The sequence below is a fragment of the Erinaceus europaeus genome, chromosome 9 (assembly GCF_950295315.1).
Source record: "Erinaceus europaeus chromosome 9, mEriEur2.1, whole genome shotgun sequence".
NCBI lineage: Eukaryota > Metazoa > Chordata > Mammalia > Eulipotyphla > Erinaceidae > Erinaceus > Erinaceus europaeus.
The window spans coordinates 78,255,289-78,274,324 of NC_080170.1; the positions used below are offsets into that span (position 1 = coordinate 78,255,289).

General features: G+C 44.2%; 1 protein-coding gene across 2 annotated transcripts in view; it reads left to right on the top strand.

The window, feature by feature from the left end:
* MYLK (myosin light chain kinase) overlaps positions 1 to 19,036 on the top strand; it is a 348,762-nt gene that overhangs the window by 270,738 nt on the left and 58,988 nt on the right. For both annotated transcript variants that reach the window (XM_007528900.3, XM_016190727.2), the window contains 4 exons: positions 6,398 to 6,448; positions 7,572 to 7,699; positions 10,099 to 10,252; positions 16,838 to 17,140. In XM_007528900.3, coding sequence (XP_007528962.3) covers positions 6,398 to 6,448; positions 7,572 to 7,699; positions 10,099 to 10,252; positions 16,838 to 17,140 — 636 coding nt within the window. The remainder of the gene's footprint in view (positions 1 to 6,397; positions 6,449 to 7,571; positions 7,700 to 10,098; positions 10,253 to 16,837; positions 17,141 to 19,036) is intronic.

Sequence of the window (19,036 nt, forward strand, 5' to 3'; positions counted from 1 at the left end):
GGGGACAATTCAGCTCATCACAGCATCCCTTCCACCTGGGTCCTCTGAACAAAGAGCTCCCCCTCTGCCCAGGAGGCAGATTCAGTTCTGGCCCTGGTAAAAGTCTCTCTTCCCCTCAGGGCCTCTTCCAGTTGTGCCCTCTCCCTCAACAACCCTAGATGAAGTGGGGCAGGGGCTTGGTGGCCCAGCCAGTCATGGTGTCTATGTCACATCTGGTGTCCATTCCAAGGGATTTGGCTTTCTCAGCTTCTTGCTTACTAGCTTCTTAGGACTTTCACCCTCCCTTGAGTCTTAACTTTCTCCTTTTAAACCTGTACTTATTTATCACACCTTTACCTGACATTTCTTCTTCTGCCACCTTGTATCTCTCAGTCCTTTCACCATTGGAATTGTTGATGGATTAGCTGACTCCCTACCTGTATCTTTAGGGTCTTTCTCTGGAGTCACTTCTGACCCTACTGTCCTACTGACTACGCTTCTTCAAACACTGCCCACCATACCTGTCACACCTGAAGCCTATGCTTCCATCCCTATGCTCCTTCTCCACCCCTGGGAAGAGTAAGAGTCCTTTAAGCACTCTGCATCTCTCCACACCCCCTTACCTTCACCTTCATCCTGGCAACTCTTTATGGGCTTTCATACAACTAGACTCTGGCTCCTCTCATCTCTCACTGCATTTGTTTCCTCCAAAGAACTGACCCACCCTTACCATTTATGGTTGCCTTTTGATCTGAAGCCTTCCATTTTTGGTCTCTACCAATGTCTCTCGAAAATTCCTTGTTATTTTCTTTATTTCTTTTATTGCCACTAGGGTTATTGTTGAGGCTCAGTGCCTACACAACAAATTCACTGCTTCAGCCATTTTCCCATGCTTTATTTGTTGATAGAGGCAGAAAGAAATTGAGAGGAGAGGGGGAGATAGAGAGGGAATGAGAGAGATACCTGCAGCACTGCTTCACCACTCATGAAGCTTTCCCCTTGCAGGTGGGGACTAAGAACTTGAATCTCTGTTTTGTGGATGATAACATATGCACTTTACTTGGCACCACCACTTGGCAGCCTCTAGAATTCTTATGGACTTTTTATCTTAAACACAGACTAAATTGTTTCATCTGCCGCACTCCCCTGCACCACACAGAGCTTATCTTTTACTCCCAAAGTCCATATTTCATTAATACAGTTTTCTATATTTATTCAAGCAGGAAATCCCCAAGGAATCTCTCCACCACCCTATTTTTTTATCCTTTAAATCTTTAAAAGATCTGTTACTATCTCTTTTTTATTTTAAATTTTTTAATTGTCTTTATTTATTGAATAGAAATAGCCAGAAATTGAGAAGGAAATGGGTGGTAGAGAGGGAGAGAAACAGAGAGACACCTGCAACACTGCTTCACTATTTGTTAAGCTTCCCTCCTGCAGGTGGAGACAGGGGGCTTGAACCCAGGTCCTTGCACATTGTAACCTGTGCACCACGACCCGGCCTCACTATCTCTTATTTATATTCTTATCTCCTGAAACTTTTAAAAATAATTTTTAATATTTATTTATTCCCTTTTGTTGCCCTACTTGCTTTATTGTTGTAGTTATTATTGTTGTTGTTATTGATGTCACTGTTGTTGGATAGGACAGAGAGAAATGGAGAGAGGAGGGGAAGACAGAGGGGGAGAGAAAGACACCTGCAGACCTGCTTCACTTGTGAAGTGACTTGCGCTTTGCACCACCTTCGCTTAGCCCACTGTTCTACTGCCCGACTCCCATCTCCTGAAACTTTTACAGAGACTTGATATTTATTCTTTATTCGTTTATTTCATGAATGTGGTTATAGCCTTCTGATTTCCTATGCTTGTGCCCCAGGAGCTGGAAAGACCTCCAGGGGTTTTCTAGCTCAGCTGGACAGTGGTTTGTATGAGGAGCCACTGCTCCTACAAAACAAAGGCCTTATCCTTTCCCTGCCAAGCATCTGAACCAGCAAATCCCAGCAGAACTAGCTGCCTGTGAAGATGACAGTGCTCTGTGCCTGATAATTAGCGGCTGCTAATTGCATGTGGCTGCTGAGACTTAAAATGTGATTAATGTGGCTGAGTAACTGAATCTTTTGTTTTTAAAATTTAAATTGTATGTGTTTATTTTTATAAAAGAGGTGGAAAGACCAGGACACTGCTTACTTCTGTTATATGGTAATGTCAAAGGGATTGAACTTGAGACCCTTGGGGCCTCAGGCATGTAAGGCCTGTGCCTAAGTTTGACTCTAAACTCCCTGGCTTACTTTAAACTTTACACTGTATTCAGGCCACTGCTTTCTGGTCCCTGCTCTGCACTCATTCAATTTCCAACAACCCTCCCCAACTCCGCACACCACCACTACCACCACCACCCATGAACTCTGAGCCTATCTCTGTTCCCAAGCTCCTGGCACTCTCCTGTTCAGACTTGCTCTTGTCCTTGGACCCTTGAGTCCCTGGGTCCCCTGTGGCCATTCCAGCCATCTCCTCAGCCCAGTTCTCATTCTTCCTCCTTCATCTGAACAACCACATCATGTGGGCTGGATAAAATTACTAATTTAACTTTATATATAATGTTTACTTTGAAATAATTTCAGGCAAATAAAAAAAGTCCTTCAAAAATAGTACAGTGAATTTTGTCTGCCTTTCACTCAAATTCCTCAAATATTCCCATCTTACCATGTTTGCGTCTATCACATTTCCTCTCCCTTTTATTTTTTTACTTCTCACATCCTCTGTCTCTATATACGTAAATACCTACCTACACACACACATACACACACACACTATTTTTTAAGTAGTTTGAAAGTTATAAGTAAGGGAGATAGCATAGTAATAACTTACACAACTTTAATATCTGAAGCTCCTGAGGCCCCAGGCTCAGTCCCCAGCACCACTAACACTTTTTCTCTATGTCGCTTATGAAAATAAACAAATAAATCCTTTTTAAAATAAAACATTTCTTAGTAGGAAAAAGTTATAAATGTGGACAGCCTCTGATAAAACTGCAGTTTGGTGGTTAAAACACACTATTAGGGACCAAGTAGTGACACACATGGTTGAACATACATGTTACCATGTGCCAGGACCTGGGGTTCAAGTTCCCCTGTCCCCACCAGCTGGGGAAAGCTTCATGAGCTGAACCTTGAAGCAGTACTGCAGTCCCCTCCCTCTCCCTCCCTCTCCCTCCTCTTTTAATTTCTTTCTGCCTCTATCCAAAACACACACACACACACACACACACACACACACACACACACACTTAACATTGCTACAATACTATCATTCTATTTATTGGACTTATTCAAAACTTTCCAGTTGTCTCATAAAATATTATTTGTGGCAAAAAGTCTCTAATATTCTTTCCTGGATCACATGCTTGAATGTTTGAGCCCTGCAGACAGACCCTATTTCCTGCATCTGTCTACTTTTCTCCTCAGTTGTCAGGTCAGTAGTGCGCAATAACTAGCATGTGGCAGCATCCTCTGCTTGCTTTACAAATACACAGCTAATAATACACAAAATTAACTTGCCACAGAGAAGCTTCTTGTCCAAACCAGGACTTAGTGCTGCTTCTCTCTACTCATCTACAAAGATGCAGCTTTGTGGGTGAATACTTAATATTAAACCCATTCATTCATTTAATAAATAGCTGTAAAGAGCCTAGGTACATCAGGGAGACATCACTGGACAAGTAAGTTCCTGTCCTTATAAAGCATTTATTTTAGGGATGGGTAGTTGTGCACCCAGAAGAGCACACATGTTACTATGCTCCAGGACCTGGATTCAAACTTCATGATTGGTGGGGCAATGTTATCGGTGTCTTTGTCTCTCTCTCCCTCTCTGACTCTCTCTTTCTCCCACCTTCTATCTATCAAAAAAGAAAGAAAAAGGAAGGAAAGAAGGAAGGAAGGAAGGAAGGAAGGAAGGAAGGAAGGAAGGAAGGAAGGAAGGATGAAAGGAAGGAGGAGAAAGCCAGCCACCAGGAATGGTGAAACCATGTAGGCAACTAGTCTGGTGATAACTCTGGTGGCAAAACATTTTTTTAAAATTTCTTTATTGGGGAATTAATGTTTTACATTCCACAGTAAATACAATAGTTTGTATATGCATAACATTTCCCAGGTGGCAAAACATTTAAACATACACTTTAGGCACTAGGGAAAGATAGAAACAGGCTGTGGATATGAATCAACCTGCCAATACCCATTTCCATCAGAGAAGCAATTACAGAAGCCAGAACTCCTACCTTCTGCACCCCCAAAATAATTTTGGTCCATAGTCCCTGGAGACAGTTGTTAGGGGAAGATGACTAGAGGCCTCTAAAACCCAATTCCATCAGGACCCAGAGAGAGAAGAGTAATAGTTGTAACTATGACTTAAAATAAAAGAGAAGTAAGGCCCATAGGGGAAAAAAATAGGGAAATATACATACAGATAGATAAACAGGTAGTTATATAATTAATAACCAATCCTTATCTGTGACTTTGAGAGAATCACTGCAGCTTCCAATAGAGGCTGTGGGGACACAGAACTCTCGTGGTGGGGATGGTGTGGAATTGTACCTCTTGTATTTCATTATTTTGTAAATCACTAATAGAAATAAAATAAAGAAAAATAAAAAAACGTACTTTAGGGAGGATATTGTAATTTAACTTAAAAAGGGTTCTGGGAGCTGTGACGTGTGTGAAAGAATTCACAGTGGGGAGCTGAGACCAGATTTAAACAATAGAAGGTTTTATTAGGGTGAAACGGGTAAAAGGCAAAATAAGCAATTATCATCAGGGGTTAAGAGTATGCTAGGTCCATAAAGTCTGAGTATAGTCACCAAAAGTTTAGTCCCATAAGATAAACAATTATCAGCTGAGGTATAGGTTGCTCATGGCTGTAGAGGGGTCTAAAAGTTTACTGGCTAGCAGAGTCACATGTGTTCAGTTCCCAGGAGAAGTAGCCATGGCAGATACCTGGCACACCCCCGTTGAGATGCTTCTGACCAGGAGAAGAAGCAGCATCCAAAGAGAGCAGCCTGCTCCAAGTCTGCGCTTTTAACACATTTCCTTCTGTGTCTCCTCCTCCGGCTGACGGCTGACGTAGTCATTTGTATGCTAATAGTCCCAAACACCTGTTGGGGTCACAACAGGAGAAAGCAAGCACTCAGTAAACAAGCAATTTGCTCTATGATAGTAAGTGTAGGAGTGCAGATGATAAAGTGGGGTCAGCAGGAAAAAGAATGGTAGGTTGTGGATGTTACTCTTTGACTAGGGATATTAGTATTACAGTTGTTCTCTCCTTTTATTCTTTGTGTTTAGATATAGGGCACACACAATAAAATTTATCATTTCTGTTGCACAGGCTTTTATAAACACATATTTCCACACAACTACACCATCATAAAAAGATGATTCTTCTATTTTCCCCTTGATGGTTAGCCCTTGCCCCACCCATCCTGGCAGTCACTATCTGTTCTTTGCCCCTAAAATTTTGCCTTTTCTAAAATGTTATATGCATAGAATTGTGGTGGATAGTCTTAATTTTGAGTCTGCCCTCTTTTAGCCAATAGAAAGATGTTGTGTATTAGTACTTTTTATTGATGATCAGTACTTTATTGTATAAAAGCACCACAGTTCACCCATTACCCAACTGAGGAACATTTAGATAAATTCTACTTTGGGGCAGTTATACATAAGCATTCATCTGCGAGTATTTGTGTGCCCATATAATTTCATTTGATGTATTTTGAGCAGAGACCTGAAATAAATATGAAGAGATAACATGAAGATTACTGAGGCTCTCAGTGGGTTTGTGCCATTAAAACTGGTCTGCCTGAGTCACTTTTTAAATTTTAAGTTATTTGGAATAAGTAGGGGTAAGAAAGCAGGGCATTTTGGCTATTTCATTCATCTGTTCACTCATTCATTGATCCATTCAACAAACATTAAAAAGTGAATGCCACCAGTCCATAGTCTGTGGCCCAAAGGAAGCCTGAGACCCTTGGATCCACACCAGAGGCTAATTTTAGTTGGTTTATCTGACATAATTTCCTTTCTGAGCTTCCTGAAAGTTAGAGTGAGAGAACGGCTAGTAAATTTGGGTTATAATTCATGAAATGAACAGAGGAAGTTTAAGCATCTTAGTGGAGGCTGAAGGGACCCTTCTAGAGCACCCTGCCCTCAGCACTGATAGACATTAAGTGGTAAGCTTGTCTGAGAGTGCGTGATCTCTGAAGAGATGTTGGATTAAGAGTTCTGTCTAGATGAAGGGCCCCTGGGCAAGACTGTTTCCTCCCTGGACTCAGGGGACTTCTGGGGGAAAAAAAGAAAAAAGAAAGAACCTGTGGTGGAGGGGTTAAAAAAAAAAGAAAGAAAGAAAATAACCTGTGAACATCTCTCTTGCAGGTGATGCAACTGTGAAAAAGAAACCTGCTCCCAAGACACCTCTGAAGGCAGGTAATTGGTCACAGCAGCACTTGGGAGCAAGGGACTAGCCTACCACAAGGAGTTTTCCTTTGCTCTGAAAGACCAAGCTCTGGGAAAGCAGGTCCAGAAGAGCACCCTACCCCAACTCACAGTTAGGCAGGATTTTCTCTGTGTAGCCCAATCTCCCACTTCCATGGCTGCTTTCCCCCTGCTTCTGCTACATGGGCAGCAAGAGATGCTATCTCACTGTCCTGTGGAGTCCTGCCCTGCTTTCTGCCCTCTGCTTTACCCTTTATGAAATGACCCACTTTGGTGTGGGGGTTTTGTTTATCTGTATGCTTATTTTTAGATAGATAGATATGGAGAGAGGGGAGGCAGATAATGAAAGGGACCACAGCACCGAAGCTTCCTTCAGTGCAGTGGGGGCTGGGCTTGAACCTGGACTGCACACATGGCAAACTATCAAGTGAGCTATTTAACCAGTCTGAAAATGACCCACTTTGTGCTGTTTTAGAGACATATCTTCTCTGTTGCCCATCAAAAGATATTTGAAGATGAGGGTCTCCAAGATGCTACTTAATTAGTGAAGACCTTAGGATGAAGATTTTTTTAAATTAGGCTAAGGACACAAAGTAAAACTTGGACTGGTAGTGTATTGTGCCAAATCAAAGAACTCTGGGGAAAAAGGACAGAAAGGTAGTTTGGCCTTTCAGTTCCTGGTACACAATGATGGACCTAATTTGGAAGTGAGAGCGTTTTGCAGACATCTATATTGGTGAGACAAGAAATTGTTGCCATATACCAAAAACTACTGTAAACCATTAACCTCCTAATTAAAAAAAAATCAGGCTAATACACAAATTCCAGAGAAAATAGGTGTTATATCAGCTGTGTGGATTTCTTTGGTAAAAAGTGAAAGATTTAGGCAACCTGAAGAGATGCTAGAGCATTTGTGGGTTTCTTCAAAAGAAGTCAGAACAGCAGGTGCTTCCTCTGAGATGTGGTAGAGCAGTAATCACAGCCCTCCTCTCACCCTGTGGAGCCCCCAGGGTGAGGGAGTACAGCACACCTGTGTGGGCAGCAAGATCCAGAGTGCAGAACATCTGAGGCGCCCCCTTCCCCAATGCTCACATTCTCACTTGTCCTCTGTCAGCCATGCCACCTCAGATCATCCAATTTCCTGAAGACCAGAAGGTGCGAGCAGGAGAGTCAGTGGAGCTGTTTGGTAAAGTGACAGGCACCCAGCCCATCACCTGTACCTGGATGAAGTTCCGGAAGCAGGTCAGTACTGCTGGGGAGTGTCCATGACACCCCACACACCCATGTGACAAGAGGGATGAGAAAGGCTGTCAAAGACTCAGATTTGCTCTTCATCTCAGAGAACTGGAGTAGAACCCTTACACACCCTTACACCCACCACCAAGCCTGAACTCCTCTTAAACTTCTCTCTAATCTTCCAACAATGCCTGCTTTGTTGGCAGTTTGTGGGAGGAAAGAAATAGAGTGCATGGCCTCAACCTGTTTCTCAATCTAGAATTCTACTCAGAATTGGGAAAAATTAAACAAGTGACCTAAGGCATTTCAGACTATAAGCTTTCTGTGATTCTCTGCCAACCCAAGAATAAGTTTGCCCCAGCAATAAGTTTGATGGTAGATGATGACAATGGTGGTGATAAATAAAATATACAATTCAGGGCTGGCAAGATAGTTCACCTAGATAGAGTGCCTACTATGTCACGATCCCAACCCAGGTTTCCTGTCTCCCTCTGTCTCCCTCTCTCTGTGCTAATAACTAACTAACCACATGATGAATGGATTAGAGTAGATCTGAATATTTGGATAAATCAGTTGCATGCCAAACAGAATTTTGGTATAATAGCTCAGACATCTAGCTGCCATTGTTAATACCAGTGCTACTGAAATGTGTCTGAATTCCTGAACAACCAGCTTTTTAAAGACCATGGGGAGACTTGTTACCCCACTGTTGGTGGTGTGTGCCCAAATGAATATAGGCAGAGACAGTGGATTGGCACAGGAGAGCTCAGTAAAAGGTATGAAGAATTATTCTGAGCCTCTGTTGCTCTATTTTCAAACCATTCAAGTTGTCCTTAGATCCAGAGCAGGGAGTCTGGTCCCAGGAAGGAAAGAAGAACTGGTTTCAAAAGAGGAAAAAGATAAACTGGCCTTGTCGTCTCCAAACATGGGAGATCCCTAAGCTGTAGCACTACTGTCAGCTATATGGAATCACACCCCTTTTCAGAGATATTTATCTGAGTTCCAGCTCTGACCAACAATAATTGAAATAACTGTCAATAATGGAATTGTTCTTTTTTGTCATTCAGTGTGGTAGCCACATGGCTATTAATTGAGCACTTGTGATGTGACTCGTACAACTTAGGGACAGATGTTTGATTTTTAATTTCTTTTTTATTTTTGAATTTTAATTTCTTATGGCAACTTGGTTATGTTTTAAATTTGCCCTTTTAAAAATAATTCAGGATCCCGGACAGTGACACAGTAAGAGCATATGTGTTACTATTTGGGAGGACCCAGGTTCAAGCTCCTACTCCCACTCTCTTTAATAGCTAATCACTTATCTGCAGGGGAGAAGCTCGATGAGCGGTGCTACAGATATCTTTCCTTTACTTCTTCATTCTCCCTCTCTCTTCCTTTCCATTTCTCTCTATCTCTATTAGAAAGAAGGGGAGAGCAATAAAAGGGGAGTGGTGGAGTTGAAATGCAGGCACTAAGCCTGGATAGTGTGCCTACTGTGTCACGATCCCAACCCAGGTTCAAGCCTGATGTCCACTGACATTGCTGCTGGTGGAGTAAGCTTCAGAGTTGTGGTATCTTTTCCTCTCTCCCTCTGTCTCTTTGTCTGCCTAAAAAAATGTTGACTCAGAGTAGTAAAGCCACAGTGACCATAAAAATAACAATATAATAATAACATATTATACAATTCAGTGGAGTTTTGTGGGGGGGTTGTTTATTTGTATATTCAGATCTAGAACATTTTCATCACTCTGGGCCCATTCGTGTTTATTCTTCCACTTTCCTTGCAATGACTAACCTACTTTCTTTGGCCTATTTTGAATATTTCTTATAAATGAAATCAGTATATTAGAAATCAGTATATATGGCTTTCTTCTTTTCTTTTTTTTTTTAAACTTATCATAATGTTTTCTGTGAGCATTCATGTGGTAGCATCAATCAGCATTTTATTCTTTTTTATGACCTAAATCCTTTGTCTTAATCTATCACATTTAGGTTGTTTCCCTTTAATTAAAATTTCAGTGGACACACATAACTAATGGCTCCTGCATTCCATGACACAGAAAGGTCAAAGCCTGCTTTGTAGGTGACTTTGTTCAGAGTTCTCTTGCCATCCTATCCCAGAGGGGTGCTCCTAAAACCTGTTCCTTCTTGAACAGGGACTGCACACTGAGTTTATGTACCAAACTCGCTTAGCACCGTTCCTGTACATGCCCTCTGTAGATTCGCTCCCCACTCACTCACCCATGTGGCTTGGCTCCAGGTACAGGAGAGGCAGGGCCTGGGAAGGTGGAGGAGTACAAAATTCAGACAAGACTGAGCCCCACAGTATCTGTCAGGCAGAGGGAGCAGGGTCCAGAGCCCCAGCTCACCTGCCATTTCCAGCATCTGACCCTCTCTGCCCCCAGATCCAGGAGAGCGAGCACATCAAGGTGGAGAACAGCGAGAACGGCAGCAAGCTCACCATCCTGGGTGCACGCCAGGAGCACTGTGGCTGCTACACACTGCTGGTGGAGAACAAATTGGGCAGTAGACAGGCCCAGGTCAACCTCACTGTTGTGGGTGAGTCTGGGACCCAGTGGCTTGGAGGTGGGGCGCAGGGAGTGCAGACCTCGGGCCTCCTCATTTGGAAGAAGAGCCTCCCTTTGGTGTCCTTGCCCTCTGTTCAGGACTCTGTAACTTTCTTCCTCCTGCTCCTACTTTGTCCCTGTGCTTCCAGCTCAGAGCCTGCATACACCCCCACACAGCACTGTCCTTTCTCCATGGCCCCCCTCACCTCTTCTCTTTCTAATCAGCCTTGGGAGATCTGGAATTCAGTACTCCAGTCCCCCTCCTGCTAACATCCAGAGCTCCCTCTCTCTCTGGTCCTCCACCTCCCCTGACCTCAGCCCCCTCACCAGTCCTCTTCTCTATCACTGTGTCTGCTCTGTGGACAGAAAGGTCATGTCAGCTCCCACACTCAGTACTGGGTTCTCCCCTGGCCCAGGCTCAGGGGAGGCATCATGGCTGGTCCAAGTCCTCTCCCACTCTCTTTAATAGCTAATCACCCTCCCCCAAGCTTCAGCCTCCAGCATCTCTAAGAAAGGGGCCCTCCTTGCCCCAAATCCTTCTCATCTTCTGTATTTCAGTCCTGAGTGGACTCTCTTCTCCAGACTGATTGTCAGATTTCACTTTTCCCTCTCTGTCCCAGCCATTGTGTTTTCCATGCTCCAGTCAAAATATTTCTCCCCTGAAATAGCAGGCTGGCTTTCCAACTGGTTCCCATTGTCAGTTGTGCTGGGTTCCAGTTGTCTCTACCCACAAGGCAGGTGCTCAGGAAAGCAGGGGGGCAGGCAAGCAGGTGGGAGGCTTTGTCCTTATGCACATGTGAGCCTCCAGAGGTGGTGCTTATGAAAATCAAAGACTTGGTGTTTACTCATCTCATCCCCTCTTTTCTTTCCTTTCACCCTTTCACTAGGAGTTAAATCTGGGAAGGTCAGTGCACTAAGGGATAAAAGAGTAGGGTCCTTTTCTCACTCTTTCTCTGATTAGTGATGCTGTTGTTTTTTTCAGTCCTCTCCCTGAGGACTGAGGAATATCTAGGGGCTTGGGAAGCTGGTGTTACTAATGCAGTTTGTCTTCTCCTCTAGTCTTTTTGTTCCCTTTGTTTTGATGGAACCTATGCCTTGCATGTGTGCAACTTCAACGCTCTTGGATACTTTTTCATAGAGATAGAGAGACAGAGAGAGGGAAAGATACCACAGCACCAGAGCTTCCTCTGTTGCCATAACACTTCCCCTGTGGTGCTAGGGTTGGAACTTGAGCAAAGAAGGCCCCCCACCCAGTGAATATCTCTCCATCCCTGCCTTTACATCTAGACCTTTGACCTGGCTCCATGACCCTGCTTAGAATCATCAAGCAATGGCTTCTGGTTTTCTTTGGCGTTCTCCATCACTCAGGGAACTTTGAGGATCTACTCCTTTGAGCTGCTTTTCTGTGGCCAGTGGCCCTGTGCATGCACTCCAGCTGGTTCCTGGTTGGTGTCCACACAGTGCACCCTATGTTCCCCACACCCAGAGGCACTGTGCAGGCTGCAGTTCTGGCCTTTTATGGCTTCATTTCTGCCTCTCCCCGGCCAATGATGACAGGGCCATCGGTGTGGCTGCCCGCCAGCTGGCAGGAGCAGCATGTTAAATGCCGTCCTGGGAGGGGAATGGAATGGAGAGGAGTAGGCTTTCTGTCTGCCTCCCCCTCGCAGGGCTAAGAATAGAATTGCTCAATAAACTGAGGACTTGCACGGATGGCTACAGCAAAGCCACATTTCATTCAGAGCCTGTGGACTCAGAATGAGGCCAACGTGGGCCTGGAACAAGCCCAGGCGTGCCTGTACACCTCTAGGGACCCCTGTGCAGACTCTGTTGGGGCTTATTCAGCTGATAAAAAATGTACAGAAGGTGAGATAGGAGCTGTGTTGCCTGTCCCAGACAGCTTTCAATCTCATTGGAAGCATCAATTTAACACAGCTTCTATATGTGAACTATAAACTTCTCTTACTCTGTGAGCTTTAAAGTAAAGCCTTCCCCACCCCCAGCTTGGTTTTATTGCTTTCTGGCCACCTTTTGAATCCTTTTTAGTTCAAAGTGACAGGGAGAGGAGAGAGAGACCCCACAGCATGGGAGCATCCCTGATACCATGACTAAAGCACCACTGTGTTTTGATTCTGTGAATGCTGTTATTTAAAGTTGCCATTCCTTCTGTTAGTTTAACTAATCTACATTTACCTGTTTGGGTAGCTCATGCTTATTGCATTTTTTAAAAATTTTATTTATTTATTCCCTTTTGTTGCCCTTGTTGTTTTATTGTTGTAGTTATTATTGTTGTTGTCGTTGTTGTTGGATAGGACAGAGAGAAACGGAGAGAGGAGGGGAAGACAGAAAGGGGGAGATAAAGATAGACACCTGCAGACCTGCTTCACTGCCTGTGAAGCGACTCCCCTGCAGGTGGGGAGCCGGGGTTCGAACCGGGATCCTTATGCTGGTCCTTGTGCTTTGCGCCACCTGCGCTTAACCCACTGCGCTACAGCCTGACTCCCTGCTTATTGCATTTTAAAGGCAGTGCAGGAGGCTGTGGCTAGAGAGTCCTGCCAGGGCCTCCACCCTGTCCTGGGGCGGGGACTGGCTGCAGGGGAGAGTAATATAACCCAGATACATTTCTTCTTGGAGCTCAGGTAGCATGGCAAGTCTCTGTATATCTTCAAAGGAGAAAAACAAAGTGGCAAGAACCTGAAATGCCCATGAATCACCAAATACTCTCTCAACTTGGAATGTGCCTGCTTCTAAGGGGGAGTTGTTCCTTTGAAATGCTAGGCTTGGACTTAAGCTAAATTCATGCTTGATCTTACTCTGCCTGGTATCCTAGAAGATGGCAGCCCCTGGAGGAGTGGCGGGTGAGGGTTGGGGAGGGTTAAAATCTCCTTCTAGCTCTGCCAGTGACTAGTCAAGAATGAGAAAACTTTCTGAACAGAAAATGCTGGAGCTGGTGCTCTTGGAGACTTTTCTGTCAGTTCAATCTCCAGGGAGTCAAGGGAACATTCCCAGGAAGCCTGGAGCTGGGATCTCTGGACACTGGATCCACTTCTCACTATCAGGCCATGCCCAGGGGCTCCTCCCAGGCCCCCTGGCTATGTCTTTAGCATGGAGAGTGGTCCTCATAGCCCCGTTTGCAGGATGCCTATTCCATTCTGATAGTTTTCACCCCTGACTTCTAATAGGCTCTGTAGCTTGGAAAAAACTGAAAGCACTGGGTGGGGCTGTAGAGATAATTCCCCTAACAGAGTGCACCTACATCACTTCACGCATGACCTAGCTTTGAGTGCTTGCCCTACAGAGGAGGTGATTCTGGTGCTGTGGTCTCTCTCTGCCTCTGAAAGAAAAAGGAACCCAGAGCAGTGATAACACATGTATACAAGGCACACGCTCAGAAAAAAAAAAAAAAAGTGAAAAGAAAGCAAGCATAAGGTGCATCCCTTGATCGAAAGAGCAAATGTGGGGAAGAGGAACTTCCAGTCTCATGCATGAACATCAACAGACTTGAATCTGTTCTGAACACCTTACTCTGGTAACAAGTTATTTGAAAGCCTTGAAGTTGCACCTGGAATTAAAGCCTCCCTTCCCAAGTTATGCACCCTTTCTTGTGCTTCAGGGTGACACATGTCTCTCTCCTTCAGATAAGATACATCTGTAATTGGTTGAGGGATACAGGCTACCTCTTCTGCACCAGCCATCTCTTCATATTCCTAACCAAAGCAGTAGGAGGGGAAAAATCAGTGAAGTACTTTAGTTATATAAACGTACATGACTCTAAACATGTCCAATCAGATGCTTTCCAGGCCATTTTCTTTGAGGGAAGCAGTGAATCTGTCATCCATCCTTCTTTGGTTTTTTCTTTTTTCTTTTTTTTTTTTTGTTAACTTCCCTTGCTGGGTCTTGAAAGGACTTGAAGCACTTGCCTCTAAGAGAGTTTAGTGTAATAAACATCTTAGGCAGCACCAAAACATCTAGACAAATATATCTTCCAGAGTAGCTTTTTCAAAGGGAAAAAAATATTAAACAAGCAGTGAAAGTGGTTCCATCACAGGAGACCTCCGGGGTGCCTGGTGATGCTGGGAAGTGGTGCTGTGGTGATGCCAGAGTCGTTCAGAGGGGTGGGAAGTGGGGTGGGGGGCCAGGCTTGGCTCACAAAAAGGGCAGTTTCTGAGCAGCACATTCTTGGCAGAAGAAGAGTTGCAGCAGGATTGGGGTGGGTGGGGGCAAGGAGGATGAATGTGTGTTTGCTCATGCAGAGGGTTGTCTGCTTCCCTATGTGTACAAGATGATTTGCAGGAATACTCTTCGACTTTCTTGCCATTAGGGGTGGGGGACTAGGGGTTGTGCACTTGACCTGGGGTTGCTTTTTATCCTTGATCTTGCTGACCCCTCCTGAAAGGTAGGTATGCAGCCATACCATTTTCCAAATGAAAAAGAAGTCATGAAGCTCACTTCAATCACAGAGCTTGTAAATGCACATGGTTTGAAAGCATGGTTTTCCTTGTCAGTCTTGCTGGTTTACAGAGAGGGCTTTGCATACCAAACTTCAGTGGACTCAGCTGAAGCTGTACCTGTGACTAAACCAACTGCCTGAAGAAGCTACACCTGAAAAACAGGAGAGCTTTATTCAGATGAGCATGTAACAGCATCAGCAACACTCAGGAACCTCATTAAAGAAGCTACCGTGATTTGCCTTAAAGTTGGCAGTAGTGTTGTTCCATAGTGTTACTGCACTGAATGGGAAGGCAGCCAGCCAAAGGGGCCATTATTTGTTTGTGTCCTCTGCTCATTTTCCGGCCCTTAGTCAGGGGTGGTTATGGTTTACTTCTGGAATTTTCTAAATAATTATTTTTATATCATTTGATAGTAATTCTTTTAATGTAATAATTATCTTTATTTGAGAGGGGAGAGGAGGTAGAGAGAGAAAGAGGCAGAAAGACACTTCACTGAAGCACTGCTTCACCACTCGTGAAACTTACTCCTATAGGCAGGGACCAGAGGCTTAAACCCAGATCCTTATATATGCTCTCAACTGGGTGCACCATTGCCCAGGCCCCTGGAATTTTTAAATCTCATTTTATTCTAGACATATGAGGATAAGAAAGACGAAAGTAGAAAAAGTAGAAGTAAAGTTTTATATATTATTGTAAGGTTAGAAATGTGGTTGGGGGGCCAGGTGGTGGCGCACCTGGTTGAGGACCCAGGTTTGAGTCCCTGGTCCCCACCGGACGGGAAAAAGCTTCATGAGTGGTGAAGCAGTGCTGCATGTGTCTCTCAGTCTCTCTCCCTATCACCCCCTTCCCTCTCAATTTCTGGCTGTCTCTATCCAGTAAATAAATAAAGATTTAAAAAATAAAAAAAAAAGAAATGTGGTTGGTAGGGGTCGGGCAGTAGTGTAGCGGGTTAAGTGCTCGTAGCATGAAGTGCAAGGACTGGGATAAGGATCCCGTTTCAAGCCCCTGGCTCCCCACCTGCAGGGGGGTTGACTTCACAGGCAGTGAAGCAAGTCTGCAAGTGTCTGTCTTTCTCACCCCTTCTCTGTCTTCCTGTCCTCACTTGATTTCTCTCTGTCCTATCCAACAGCAACAATAACAACAACGGTAACAAAAATGGAAAAAATGGCCTCCAGGAGCAGTGGATTCATAGTGCAGGCACTGAACCCCAGAGATAACCCTGGAGACATAATAATAATAATAATAATAATAATAATAATAATAATAATAATAATAATAAATGTGAGTGGTGAAATAACTCACCTAGATAGTGTGCTGTTTTGCAGTATGAACAACCAAGGTTTGGCTTGGCCCCCAACTCACTGAAGAAACTTTAGGTGCTTTTGTTCTCTTTCAATCTCTGTTTGCCTCTCTGTCTCTAAGAAAAAAAAAATTAAGTTAGTAACAAACTCCTGGGATAATAATAATAATAATGGTCAGCTACTTAAGTTGGCCACTTTTCTAGGGATTTCTCTTAGCAGTTAACCTTGTAATTTAAGTGCTATAATAACCCACATTTGACCTATAAAGGAACTGAGGTGCTAAAGAGTTAACAAATAGTGAATGAGAACCGATCCATGTTCAAACCCAGACTAACTTCAGACCTGAACTCCTGTCTTATACTACTTCTTGGTGGGATTTCCTGACTTCCAGAGAAAGTAGAGATTTGCCACCTAATTATGGCACAGATCACTTTTCTAGGACCTGAAGGACACACACACACACACACACACACACACACACACACACACACACTTAACTCTCTCAAAACATATTTTTGATGAGAAGCAGGACACGCCTGCTGGGCAGCTTCCTAGACCTGTTTACTCTGAGAAATGTTTATGACTTGGGTAGAGTACAGGAAATCATGACTTGTAGACTGGAACACTAGCCAGAAAACAAGTTTTTTTGAGCCAACATTTAACTTGTGGGGTTTTCCACATTAGTAAAAGTGTCCAGAGATGTGCCCCTTTGGATAAGGAGGAGCCACAGCCCAAGCCATAAGCCCCTCCACTTCTACACACAAAACTGGCATTTTCCCCCTGCAGTTCTGGAGAGTTTTGTGATGTTGTGTCTCTCTACCTGTCCAGACAAGCCAGACCCTCCAGCTGGCACACCTTGCGCCTCTGACATCCGAAGTTCCTCACTGACCCTGTCCTGGTATGGCTCCTCATACGATGGCGGCAGTGCTGTCCAGTCCTACAGTGTTGAGATCTGGGACTCGGTGGGCAAGACTTGGAAGGAACTAGCCACATGCCGCAGCACCTCTTTCAACATTCAGAACCTGTTGCCTGATCTTGAGTATAAGTTCCGTGTGCGTGCCATCAATGTCTACGGAACCAGTGAGCCAAGTCAGGAGTCAGATCTCACAGTGGTGGGAGAAAAGCTTGAAGGTAAGCTGCCTTCACTTCCTCACTGGGTTGTAATACATGTGCGTCATGTAATTTGTATACAAACTGTCCTACTCAGGAACCGAGGAGACACGTATGAGGACTGGCAGAATCTTTGGGACTCTTGATTTCCAAGTTTGTGATGTAGACCCTCACTTTAAGAGAACTATATACCCCTTGGACAAAATTGAACCCTCAATTTAGTTACACTGCCACCAGAGGATGATAGTGTGTATTTAGGAGCAATGTCTTAGAAAGCAGGATCCCATATAGACTAAAATCCCTTGTGCTCTCTCTTCCCTCTTTCAGCTTTTTCTTACACTTGTGTGGGTGTCCTTTCAGTGTCATGTTCTTAGGACACAAAGACAAGGAGTTTAAAATCTGACTAGAGGGACAGCTAGCTATAATGAGATAGGGTTCATTCTGATGTGAGAGGTTTTTGTTTTTGTTTTCATTGATTGCTGAGGCCATGGACATAGAGGTCACTGAAAAAAAGGGTGACAGAGAAAATCAATACTGGGAGTGATACCAGGAGCCTGGGAGACCAGAAGAAAAGACTGAATAGGGAAAGAGCCTTGAGGAGGCTGGACTCCTGTTTCAGGCAGGGGCTTAAGGAACGAATTGCAAAGAGGGTACATTGAGCAACATCAGATGCTAAATAAAGATGAAAGAGTTGAGGGCCTCAAAAGATCTTTGGATTTAATCCTTTCAGAGGCAGTGATCTTTGAGAGCAGAGTTCATAGAATTTCCAGAGTAGAAAACTGATTGTGTAGGAGATTAAGGGATAGGTGAAAGAAGGAGGGGGAGTGGGGGCATAGAAGTTTCATGTAAAGAAAAGAAAGAGTGCTGGGAACTGAAGGTGGAGGAACATCTAGGGTAGGAAGGAAGATCAAGGGACACCAAGGGGAAGAACTAGAGAAGCAGGAAGAAGATAGTGGGAACCTTGAGGCCCAAGCCCAGCCTCCACCACATTGAAGGAAGCTCCAGTGCTGTGGTTTCTTTCACTCTCTCCCGCTTCATGCCTCTCTCTCTGAAGACTTCATTTATTTATTTTTAATGAAATGTATAAGAGGACAGGGAGAAACAAACCAGAATATCACTCTGGCACATGTGCTGCTGGAGATTGAACTCGGAACCTCATGCTTGGGTCCAACACTTTATCCAATATGCCACCTCTTGGACCTCTGCCTCTATTTCTCTATCTGAAAAAAGGGGGGAAATATATTTAAACATCACTTTCCAATTAAACAAAGGCTTTAAAAATAAACTTAGGAGGAGCTGGGTGGTGGTGCATTTGGTCAAGTGCACTCATTATGGTGCATAAGGACCCAGGTTCAAACCCTCCAATCCCTACCTACAGGAAGAAGTTTCATGAGTGGTGAAGAAATGCTACAGGTATCTCTCTTCTATATCTCTCCCTCCCCTCTCAGTTTCATCTACTCTCTATCCAAAATAAATAAATAACAATAATTTTTAAAAGATTAAAAAAAAAGAAACTTAGAAGGATAGCAATGGAAAGGCATCAGGTTGACATCTTTGCCAGCACAGCTGTATCTTGGGAGCCTGTACCCAGACAGCCCCAGAGATCCCTGGAACAGGCCTTCTTGAAAGTATGGCACTGTGAGGAGTGCAGATCCTTGTGGACAAAGGCTGGGCTGGGCCTCTTTGCTGCATTGAAAGTGACCTTGGCCACCACCACCCAACATGTCTGCTAAGGGAAGTAGAGATGCCATCAGCTAGCTGCCCATTGCCATGAGCTGAGTGGGGAGCAGGCAGCTTAGACTGGGGTTTCCAGGCAGTTCCACCTAGCTTACATCTGCTTACTTTAGAATTGGGCTTTTTGAAGAGGAGTGTTCATCTCTTGGAGCAGGGATAACTTTGCAGTGAGATGTGTGCATG